General features: G+C 43.4%; 1 protein-coding gene across 1 annotated transcript in view; it reads right to left on the bottom strand.

The window, feature by feature from the left end:
* Positions 1 to 2178: 2178 nt before the first annotated feature.
* Positions 2179 to 12522, bottom strand: part of LOC125486546 (nuclear factor 7, brain-like) — a 16672-nt gene continuing 6328 nt past the window's right edge. Inside the window, exons 4-6 of the mRNA XM_048614387.1 lie at positions 9158 to 9180; positions 8949 to 9070; positions 2179 to 2699 (exon numbers count right to left, since the gene is read on the bottom strand). Coding sequence (XP_048470344.1) covers positions 2179 to 2699; positions 8949 to 9070; positions 9158 to 9180 — 666 coding nt within the window. The remainder of the gene's footprint in view (positions 2700 to 8948; positions 9071 to 9157; positions 9181 to 12522) is intronic.

Raw genomic sequence — 12522 nt, 5'->3', positions numbered from 1 at the left:
ACCTCCTCTGAACTAAGATAACAAGGTGTAGAGCTGGATGAACACAGCAGGCCAAGCAGCATCAGAGGAGCAGGAAGGCTGACGTTTTGGGCCTAGACCGAACTGCCTCCAGTACCATCACTTCCTTCCTCAAGTAAAGAAATCAAAACTGGTCACAGTGCTCCAAAATGTACTCTCACCAACACCTTATATAATGTAATGACATTTCTTTACTTTTAAAATCCAGTCCTTTTGCAATAAATGTCAGGATTCCATTTGGTTTTCTCATTATATGCTGTACCTGCAGACCCATTTTCTACGATTCACACACAAAGACGCCCAGATCCCTCTGCATTGACGTACCTCCTATCAGTTTCCTATTTAAATAATAATTTGGCCTTTTTACTTTTCCAGCCAAAATGGACAAATCACACTAATCCACATTAAACACCATCTGATTATGACTTATGCTCCCAAACATCTTCACAATGCAGCCCACATCACCTCCCCAATCCTCTATACCCAGTCATAGAGTACCAGGAAATAAGATGTCCATTAGTAGGGTGAAAATGTGGCCTATTGACATGAATGTAGCATATCGTGGCTGAGAGGGTAAATCAAACAATGTGTCAAGTGTAAAAGGGTGGTCTCACCCACCATGTTGACTTGTACATTGCAATCCATGGGATCTTTCAATCACTCATTTTGAAATTACATGGAAAGCCCCCATTCAGGTTACCATGTGCCTCTGTGACATTGCATCTTGGTGTGTTGAGGACATGCATCTCCTGCAATTTTACATCTGTCGGCATGCCCCCTCCCCCAGCAGCTCTCACCTCCAAAACCGTCTGCTTTATCACAGCCAAATCCCAGTCGTTGACTCAGATGTTCCATTTCAGAACCTTTGCCCAAAATTAGTAGCTGTCATTCAGTCAGCAAATGAGCATTCATTTTTAATCAGCAAGAAAGGTTTGACACAAAATTCTTCTTTGGAACAACTTTTTTTTTTATCCAGGATAATTCTAATTCTAATTCTCAGGTGATAATAGTAATGCAGATAATAAACTCATAGTCGCTTAGAACAACTCCCAGTGGGGAAGGCTGATAAGTGTTTGAAATGTTTATTGCTTATGATGCTGAATAACCAAATTAAAGTAAATATCAATAAGTATTCATTTGAAATTTCAAATCAAAAAGCTTCCTTTCATTTTGCAGTAAATTATATGTCATTGTATGGTAGTTAACAGTTTCAGCTTATGGGCTTGGGTGTAGTCCAGTCCAGGGAGCTAACCTGGAGTTGTACGTTCTGCCTGCACTGATTCCAGTCAAAACAAATGATTCAAGGTGAAGGGAGTTGATGTGCCTGCAGGTTGACACGAATTCAATAAGCGGTTCTGTTTGGAATGATGCTGCTCATGAGCTGCAACAGAACATGGTCCCATATGCCAAATCAATGGTCACGGTCAAAGTGGGAGGATGCTGAGTGTAGACATGCGCGGATGTTTTATTGATTAAAGCAACTTTAAAATGTTATCTCTACATCAGTGTTGCACTGAAATAATACAATTATCCAAACCACAATACTCATGTGTAACAAGTTATCAAATTCATCATCTGGTTTTCATTGCTTGACATCATTTGTTTAATGTTATGCAGCTGTATTCCAGACAGGAGCTACAGGATGCCCAATAGATACTAAATTAAGAGAAATGACACTTTGAAGAACTGATCTATAGGTACAGAATGAATGCAAAGTGCTTGGCTTGTGCGTGTGATTCTTTACCCCATGATTTCCTGATCTCCGGTCAGATGCCAGGAGGACAGAACAGTCCAAGGCTTGACACTTCCCTTTGGACAAAGTGGAGAAACTGAAGGTCAGGCCATTCACTTTTGTTGAACGACTCCCAATAGCTGTGACAGAAAGCCATTGACAGAGCTGAGGGATAGGGCACCTGCCTGCTCTCCGGGTCAGAGGTGAGAGGTATGGAGTGATTTCAGGGATGCAAGGGCAGAAAGAGAGAGGCAAAAACAAAGTACTTCTTCTTAACAGATTAGTGAAAGAAATGTGAGCATATTTCCAGTCAAGTTGCATGCTGCTGCAATCTGATTTATAGACACCGTTTATATTATCTTCAATAGGCACACAGGCACCTTCAAATGTTTGCTGGCTTTTTGTCACTGCATTTACTTCACACTCTTTCAAGGATTAACGTGGAGTATTCTCAGTGGTGTGAAATTAACACCTGGGCTAAACACAGGATAGAGTGTCTCTGTGAAACTATCTTTGAAAGTATACATCAGTGTCATTTTGTCAGCATTGTAAAAGGACACTTGCCCAGCTTCATAGTCAAGGTAAACTCCAATTTTTCTGGGTTTAAACCTTGAAAAGATTACCACACGGGGCACGGAGTGAGCCACGTAGTGCTTGCTTTTTTTCTCCAGGATCCATAAACCATCTTGAGGTGATAGAGAGATCGGTGCCTTACGTTCCACAGACTGCTTGGTCACCCCCAAGACCCATTCAGCCTTGCAACCCACAAAGATTTCCCAGTAGTGTGCTCCTGATGAGAACCCTTGCTTGGCCAGGACAAAGGGATAGGCACTGAATTGTGAGGGTTTAGAGGGTGGTTTCTTCAGGTTGTGGCTGTACGCGATGCTGGTCAAGTTGTCGAAGATTAGGAGGTTCCAGTGTGCGGTGTCAGGATCTAGACTCAACGGCACTGTAGAAGAACAGAAAACAGAACAGTCTGAATGAAAAGAGGGAAATGGCCCATTTATTAAATTGACATTATGAAATTTGTCCAGTTCAGGAAGTTTGCTTTTGTAGATTTATCTGCCTCTGAACCTGGATTATTAGTTATAAAACTCACCCATGTGCACATCACACTTTACCTTCGTATTAAATAAAAACCACCACATTTAAAGATATTTCAGATTCAATAAATAATTCATGTACCAGTGTTGCTCCTGTTGCTATTTCACAAAAGTTATCTTTTTCTCCCTTTTCTGACTTCTCACACCCTGCATTACTGTGGCTATTTTGTTTGCCGGAAACTACTTGGATTGGTGTAGGACTTTTGTTGGACAAACTTGTATGGACAGGTATTCTTGGCTACCTTCTTTTACAATCTGCCTCACTGCTAGCCAATCCCCTTATGTGTCAGCAGCTAAATTTTAGATGGTGTTGCTTGTACCCAAGGTAACTTTAAAGATTTGTTTGTGTAATGTAGGCATTAGTGGCTGGGGCAGCATCTACTACCCTCCCAGTTAAGAGTTAACCATATTACTATAGGTCTGGAATCACCTGTAGGCCAGACCATGTAAGCATGATAGATTTCCTTCCCTAAAGGTCATTCCTGAACCAGATTGAATTTTACTTCAATCGACAATGATTACGTTGTCACCGTTGAGCTAACTTATAATTCCAGGTTTTTAATTGAATTCAAATTACACCATTGTTGGATTTCAACCCACTGAATGTTATGCTGAGATTCTGGATTAGAAGTCTACTGCCTTCCCCTTAATGATTAATAAAAAGAAGACAGCAATTCTAGACCCTGGGGCACACTACATCAAGCCATTTATATAGCAACTGTGCCTCGGTCAGTAACTCTCTCGTTTTTGAGCTATGGGGTTTGCATATTCAAGTTCCACACCAGAACCTAGCATAAACAAAAACTGATTCAGAGATAGTAGGAACTGAGATAGCTTTCCTGCTCCTCTGACGCTGCTTGGCCTGCAGTGTTCATCCAGCTCTACATCTTGTTATCTATATAAAAAAAAAATACTGATGCTCTGATGCAGGGCTGAGGAGAGCTGTGGTCTCAGAGATACCAGGTGTTGGATGAAATGTTCGACTGAGGCTTTGTCTCTCTCAGTGGATGCTAAAGATCTCATTGCACTATCACAAAGAAGAGCACGGGAGTCATCCTAGGTATCCTGGACCAGACTTATCCCTTAATTGACGCCACTAAACACATTATTTGATCGTTATCACGTGTCTGTGTATGGGGGCTTGCTGGGCTTTTCCTCCGTTGCAATAGTGACTACAGTTTCAACATAAGTCTTTGGTTATAAAGATCTGTGGGATGCCCTGTGGTCATGAACAGCACTATAAAAATACAAGTAATACCTGGATCTTCAAGTAAGATCTGTGTTCAAATCCTTATTTGGCCTTAGCCCCATCCTAGCTCTGTAATCTCCACCAGCCCCAGAACACAGAGATCTCTGCATCCCTCTATTTCTGGGCTCTTGGTGACCACGCTTTTAGCTGTAAGACTCTTAGCTGTAATATTAGTTCCCCCAAATCTCTCTACCGCTGCCTTCCTTCAGGTCACAGCCTAAAAACAGCTCCTTGGCCAAACCTCTGACCTGCCTTTCTGTGACCCCCTGTCAATTTTAACTGATAATATTTCCTTGCACTGTCTAGGGATATTGAACGCTGTTAAATGCGCTTTACAAATACCAGGTTGGTGAGACAAATCTTGGTGAGACAGTCTGAAAAAATGTTCTGCTCACAAAATCTACTATTATTTTTCAAAAATGACTTGCCTTTAGTGGTGTCTGTCCTTAACTTAGCACATTCTTTCCAAGCACTGCCTAATGATAATCTGGAGACAGAGGAGTTATGACATGAGGAGAATTGACTATTGCTATTAACCAGGAAAGAGTGAGTAAATGAGCCCAGGATTGATGTGATGAAAGCTATGCAGCACTGTGCTGTGTTATTGAGCAAGGTATTGGAATGCTTTTGGTGCCTGCATAGAGCTGGAGGTACCCTTTACCTCCCAGCAGACAGGATCTCCAGACTTGGGGTGGTTGCTGCATGCTGCACAGCACCTCTCTGATGCAGGAGTAGAAACAACAAGGCAAAGAGGCAAAGGGTCCTCTGAGAAGGAGGGGGAATGTGAATGTGACGTTGCTAAGGCACAAGTCGTGGTGCACACTGCACTGCATTTTTAGGAGGTTCATTTTCACCAATCTACCCATAAAACCAAATACAAAAACTATATATCCCCCCCTTCCCTTTCCTTACCACTCCTTTTCTTTCCACGACACTCAACAGTCCTGCAAATAACTATAACTGCCTTTTGCAGCTACAGCACACACCTCCCTGTGCAACTCAGCATCAAGTCATTTATTACAAATGAAAAGGCCATTTCCTTGGCGGCAATCAAAAATGGGCAATGTGGAATAGTGACTGTTCAAGAATAACACAGAAAGTTCCCAGTCCAAATGTGCAAGACAGCAATGTGACCTTGCAATTGTAGATCTTTACTCTTCCTCTTCCGGGCTTTTCTACATAGTGCCACCCCAACTGTTTCAGCAGAGGAAGAGCAAAATGCACCCATACCTATTTGGATTGCTCAGGCGGTCTTTGGGTTCTGGAGTCTGAGGGTGGTATTAATAAAGAGTGCTCCATTTGCCCTGTGCAGACTTAGTGTCAGCCAGCCACAAGGGCAGAAGGCTGCTTGCTGGGTGAGGGTGCAGGGGCAGCAACAGGAAGGGAGTACTTTTGACCAAAGTCTCCACTTCCATAGCTCCTTTGTTTTTTGTTACTCTCACCAGCCAATTGCACTGCCCTGCCATCAGTGCATTGGAGAGTACTCTGCTGCACCTCATTGGGGTGATGATGCCCTTGGTTGGGGGTGTCATCATTTACTTTAAGTTGATAGTGTCCGCACCACGCGCACACATGACTGTTGTGTGTAACACTCCTTGCAGCTGGTCATGCCATCACTGCTATGTGAGAACACAGTCTCTGCCTGATAGCAGTACAGTGCAACTGCAGCACCTACCAGGACATCACACCATCACTTCTGCTGCTCTGGTAGTATCCTCTTCATCATTGGCTCCTCCTGGTTCAGGTGAGAATGAAATGTTGTGTAGCCTCTGACTCCAATCCTCCATTACTATCCCTGCCTCCAGTATCTGCATTCAGTGTTCATGTTAACATCCATCCTCCTTACCAAACAGGGAGTATCTAAGTTAGTGCATAACCTGCATGAGTTCTGTGACACTGCCCCCTCAGTTTAGGTGATTTCCTCTGAGGAGTCGTTAACATTTTCCTGCAGCGCCCTTTATGGAATGCACAAAGACCAAAGACATGAATTAAAACTGTCAGGGAACGCGATCATTATGCACATGAATCCATTTCAAACACAGTGAGTCTCTGGGTGAAAATGAATGAGTATTTTAGGCCATGTGGCAGTTTGATATTTCATTCTGTCACCAGGAAGGCACCCATTTCCTTAACTCTGACAGCCAGGGACACTGAGGTTTTGCTGATGGCCTGAATTTCCTCATCTGCAATAGTTGGTCTAGTGGTGGCTGAAGCTTCTGTTTCTCCTTCAGGTTCTGCACGCTCTCCCATTGCCAGGAGGCAAAAAGACCAAGGAATGAGAGTGATGGCAAATGGGGAATGGTTGGCTGGAGAAAATCTAGTGAGGTGACAATGAGGGAGGTGCAATGAGGACATTGCATGAGATAGGTTTGAGTGGTAGTTGGTATTATAGTATCCAAATCAAAAGTCAGTATAGTACCACACCCTCAATAGAGAGAGAGAGAGAGATGACTGTTGGTGAATTTAACCTGAGACTCACCAAACCTCAGACAAGAGAAAAGGGCAAGGAAGAGTATCCTTTATCATAACCTCAGCCAGTTCAGGAATTGAACCCATGGTGTTGACATTACACTGTAACGCAAACCAGCCAATCAAGCTAACCAATCTCCCGATATCTAAATATAACACCAGTGAGGTACATGGATCCCATTTGAGTTAAAGATCTCTGGTAGCTTTACTTACAGCTAAACTACTACATACAGCAAAGAGTAACCTGTAGATACAGCCAGTACCTTGAGTGCTACAATGCAGAGAGCCAATGGCCCAAAGTTCTGTGACAACATCCACATACTTGGTTCACTTGAGTATTAATCCCTTAAAGGGATATCCCTCCAAAGATGATGGTTAGAATGTGTGACTATACTCCCTCTCCCTTCCCTACACAGATCTTAAACCGTTTTCCACAAAATCAGTGCCACTCTCCTGCTGCTCATCACATGTACCTTCAGCCAAAATGAGTGATAATGAAGTGCGTTTTTATTTCAATTGTAGTCAACCAAAATAAATGTCTGAACTGATATAAAACGAGTGGCTGATACATTATCTCCTGTTTTATGTTCTCACACAAAGTCGAAGTCCACTCCAATACTTTTGGAAATTACATGACTTAGATTTGTAGTTGGGATACAGGTGTCTTTGTTAAGGACAGCAGTTAATGTCCACCCCTTCTGGCACTTCTCAAAGTGTTGGTGAACCATCTTCATATTTATGCTTGGTCCAGTTCAGTTTCTGATCAGTGTTAGGATGTTGATGGTGAAGGATTTAGAGATGGTAATTCCATCGAATGTCAAGGGAAGATGGCAATTGCCTAGCACTTCTGTGATACAAATGTCACATGCAAATTATCCACCCATGTCTGTATGTTGTCTTAGTCTTACTGCATATGGGACATGGATTGTTCCACAATCTGAGCTGTTGCAAATACAGGCGGTCCCCAGGTTCTGCTCTGGAGTTTGATCACACATCAATTTGTATACAAGTCAGAACACAATGCAGAACGATGTAAAGGATTCATTTGTAAGTACAGGAAATATTTAGAGTTATAGAGTCATAGAGGTCTACAGCATGTAAACAGAGCCTTCTGCCCAACATGCACATGCCACCCAGTTTTCACAATTTAAACTAGCCCCATTTGCTTGTATTTGGTCCATTTCACTCCATATCTATCCCCTCCATGTACCTGTCCAAATGTTTCTTAAATGATGAAATTGTACTTGCTTCCCTCACTACCTCTGGCAACCTGTTCCAGACACTCGCCACCCTCTGTGTGAAAAAACTGCCCATCTGGCAGTTGTATCTCTCCCCTCCCACCTTTTTCGACTCCTCTACCATGAGGAAAGGCTATCAGCTTTCTACCTTATCTATAAGGTCACCGCTCAGTCTACTACGCTCCAGAGAAAAATCTCCCTGCTATCCAACCTCTCCTTATAACCTAAACCTTCCAGTCCAGGTAGCATCCAAATAAACCTTTTCTCCACTCTTTCTAGTTTAATAATATCCTTTCTACAGTAGAGCGACCAGAACTGCACGTAGTACTCCAAATGTGGCCTCACCAACATCTTGTACACCTGCAACAAGACATCCCATCTCCCATACTAAATGCTCTGAGCAATGAAAGTAAACATGCTGGAAGCCTTCTTCACCACCCTGTCTACCTGTGACTCCAATTCCAAGGAGCTATAAAACTGTACCCCTAGAACTTTTTGTTCTATAACAATCCCCAGGGTCCTACCATTGACTAGGTTCTGCCCTGGACTTCCATACCAAAATGCAACATCTTGCATTTATTTAAATTAAAGTCTATCTGCCATTCCTCAGCCCACTGGCCCAGTTGATCATTACCAGATAACTTTCTTCACTGTCCACTATACCACCAATCTTGGTGTCTTCCACAAATGTACCAACCATACATCCTAAATTCTCATCCAAATCATTTATATAAATGACGAATAACAGTGGATGCAGCAGTGATCCCTGAGGCACACCACTGGTCACAGGCCTTCAGTCTGAAAAATAACCCTTTACCACTACCCTTTGACTTCTACCTCCCAGCCAATTTTGTACCCAGTTGTCTAGCTCTCCCTGGATTCTTTGAGATCCAACCTTACTCAACAGCCTACCATTTGTACATTGAATCGTTAAAGTTACACCCCTCTGTGAGATTGTATTTGTAAGTCAGGCTTTCATAAATCAGGGACCCCCTGTAGATCTGAATATTGTGATGATTTAAATGTAAGTATATCAAGTAAAACTTGGAGTCTGGATTAAAGAAGAGAAGATTCTTAACACCATGTTTTCAGTGATATCAGTCACAATCTAAATGGTTTCTTGTAAATCATTTCCTCACCTGTATTAAAACCAATCTCATGGACCATTTTTTTCCAGGAATTGTACAACATCAGGAATTTGTACTTGGCACCATTTATCTTTACTGACACATCCCTGGGATCAGAGATTACCATTTTAATTCTAGAAACAGAAATTAAATGCTAAATGTTAGGTCGACAATGAGGACAAGTCCAAACAAATTGAAAGTCAGTGTCAAAATGGAGTTACCTTTCTTGTGTAGTTTTCAGTTTCTGAAAGATAAAAACACAAATATGAATAAATTGATCATCACAAGTGGCCATGTCGATAGACAATAGGGGTCTACCAGGCTCATTGAAAGGAACAGGAGTTCTGGCCCACTTTACTGCAAAGGGTCAGGGGAGGTGATGGTGGCTTTGTGGTATTGTTGCTGAACAAGTGATGATAATACTCTGGGGATCTGTGTTCAAATCCTATCAGGGTAGATGTTAAATTTTCTTTTCAATTTTCACATTGGTTCACATCTGGGTTCACCTAAAATATTCTTCGAAGAAGGAAAATTGCCATCCTTACCTAACTTAGCCTATGTGACTCCAGACCCAGAGCAATATGAATAAGCCATTCAATTCTATCAAATCCACTAAAAAAGAGTTAAGGAATGAAACTGCCTGGCATTGGCATAGGCACCGATAATGACAAGGGCAAACACAACCCTATTGGACATGTTAAATCTTCCTTACTAACATCTGAGGATAGTGCCAAAATTGAGAAAGCTATTTCTATTCAAGCAACAGTCTGACACACTCATGGAATTGTCCTTACGGATAATGTCCTCGACACCACAATCATCATTCCTTGGTATCTCTTGTCCCACTGGCAGGACAGACCCAGCTGTAATGGTGGCACAGTGGTATTCTGTCAGCAGGAAGTTATTCTCGGAGTTGTCTCCAAGGACTCTCTGCACCATGAAGTCTCATGGCATCAGGCCAAACATGGACAAGGAAACCTCCTGCAGATTACCATGTACCAAATCCCCAGAAACACTGAGGGTGGCAAAGGCAGGGAATGTGCTGTGGGTGGAGAATTTCAATGTCCACCATCTAGAGTGGCTTGGCTGCAGTACTACAGATCAAACTGGTCAGGCCCTAAAGAATAGAGCTGCTAGACTGGGTCTGAGGTAGGTGGTGAGGGAACCAAAGGGGGAAAATGATACTTGATGTCATCCTTACCAATTTGCCACCTGCATGTGCATCTGTCCATGACAGTATCGGTAAGAGTAACCACCCACACAGTCAATGTGGAGACAAAGTCCCATCTTCACATTGAGACAACTCTACATTGTGTTGTGTGGTACCAATACTGTGCTAAATGGGATGGATATTAAACATGTCTAGCAACTTAAGATTGGGCATCCATGATACACTTGAGCAATCAATAGCAGCACAATTGTACTCGAATACAATCAATAATCTTATGGTAATATATTTCTCCCAATATTATCATCAAACCAGGGGATCAGTCTAATTCAATGCAGAGTGCAGGAGGTCATGCCAAGAACAGCACTAGGCAAACCTAAAAATAAAGAATCAACCTGGTGATGCTACCAAACAGGAGCACTTGGATGCCACATTCATCATGCAATAGATATGGTGAAACAATCTCACAACTAAGGGATCAGATCTAAACTCCACAGTCCTGCCAAATCTAGTCACGAAGAGTGGTGTCTCCATCCTCAATGATGGAGTTGCCCAGCACATCAGTGTCCTAGGTCCAATCATCTTCAGCTGCTTCATCCATCATAAGGTTGAAGTGGGGATGTTCACTGGTGATTGCTCAATGTCCAGCGCCATTCACAACTCCTCAGATACTGAAAGAGTCCATGTCCAAATGCAAAAAGATCTTGATAATATCCAGGTTTAGGCTGACAAGTGCTAAGTAACATTCAGGCCATGACCATCTCTAACAAGAGAGAACCTAACCATTGTTCCTTGACATTTAACGGCATTACCATTGCCAGATCATGCAGTATCAAAATCGTGGAGGTTGCCATTGACCAGGAATTGAACTGTACTGGACACAAATACAGTAACAGCAGATCAGAGGCTAGGAATCCTGCAGTGTACAACTTGCCTCCTCACTCACCAAAGCATGTCCACCATCTACAAGGCACAAGTCAAGAGTGTGATGGAATATTGCTCCCTGACCTGGATGGATGCAACTCCAAAAACACTCAAAAAGCTTGACACCATCCAGGACAAAGCATCCTGTTTGGCACCACATCCACAAATATTCTGTCCTTCTGCTATCGCTGCTCAGTAGCAGCAGCGTGTACTATCTACAAGTCACACTTTTGAAATTCGTCAGGATTGTTTAGACAGGACCTTCCAAACCTTATGACCATTACCATCCAGAAGGATAAGGGCATGAGATGCAGGTGGTGGTCTTCTCATGCAAATTCTCCTCCAATCCATTCATCCCAACTTGGAAATTTATCCCCATTCCTTCAGTGTCACTGGGTTAAATTCCTGGAAAACCCTCCCCAGTGGCACTGCTTATGTACCTATACCATATGGGCTGCAGCAGTTCAAGAAGACAGCTCACCACCACCTTCGCTAGAGCAATTAGTGCTGGCAATAAATGCCATCATCACTGCCCAGCCTGTGATGCTCACGTCATCTGAATGAATTAAAAAGTAAATAAAGATAGAGTAAAGCTCCTTCTACAATTTTCCACGAAACACCCCCAGCAGCTACAACACAAAGTTAGATACAGGCTAAAGTTCTGTCTATACTGTCCTCATCCAATACTCCCAGGATACAGAGATAACAAGGTGCAGAGCTGGATGAACACAGCTGGCCAAGCAGCATCAGAGGAGCAGGAAGGCTGACGTTTCGGGCCTAGACCCTTCATCAGAAATGGGGGAGGGGAAGGGGGTTCTGAAATAAATAGGGAGAGAGGGGGAGGTGGATAGAAGATGGATAGAGGAGAAGATAGGTGGAGAGGAAACAGACAGGTCAAAGAGGCGGGGATGGAGGCAGTAAAGGTGAGTGTAGGTGGGGAGGTAAGGAGGGGATAGGTCAGTCCAGGGAGGACGGACCGGTCAAGGGGGCAGGATGAGGTTGGTAGGTAGGAGATGGGGGTGGGGCTTGAGGTAGGAGGAGGGGATAGGTGGGAGGAAGGACAGGTTAGGGAGGCGGGGACGAGCTGGGCTGGTTTTGGGATGCGGTAGGGGAAGGGGAGATTTTGAAGCTTGTGAAGTCCACATTGATACCATTGGGCTGCAGGGTTCCCAAGTGGAATATGCGTTGCTGCTCCTGCAACCTTCAGGTGGCATCGTTGTGGCACTGCAGGAGGCCCAGGATGGACATGTCGTCTGAGGAATGGGAGGAGGAGTTGAAATGCTTCGCGACTGGGAAATGCAGTTGTTTAGTGCAAACCGAGCGTAGGTGTTCTGCAAAGCGGTCCCCAAGACTCCGCTTGGTTTCCCCGATGTAGAGGAGGCCACAACGGGAACAGCGGATGCAGTATACCACATTAGCAGATGTGCAGGTGAACATCTGCTTGATATGGAAAGTCTTCTTGGGGCCTGGGATGGGAGTGAGAGGGGAGGTGTA

This window comes from Rhincodon typus, chromosome 30, assembly GCF_021869965.1.
Source record: "Rhincodon typus isolate 14 chromosome 30, sRhiTyp1.1, whole genome shotgun sequence".
In the NCBI taxonomy this organism is placed as follows: Eukaryota; Metazoa; Chordata; class Chondrichthyes; order Orectolobiformes; family Rhincodontidae; genus Rhincodon; species Rhincodon typus.
The sequence above is the reverse complement of the archived record's forward strand: the minus strand, read 5'-3'. Positions and strand labels throughout refer to the sequence as shown.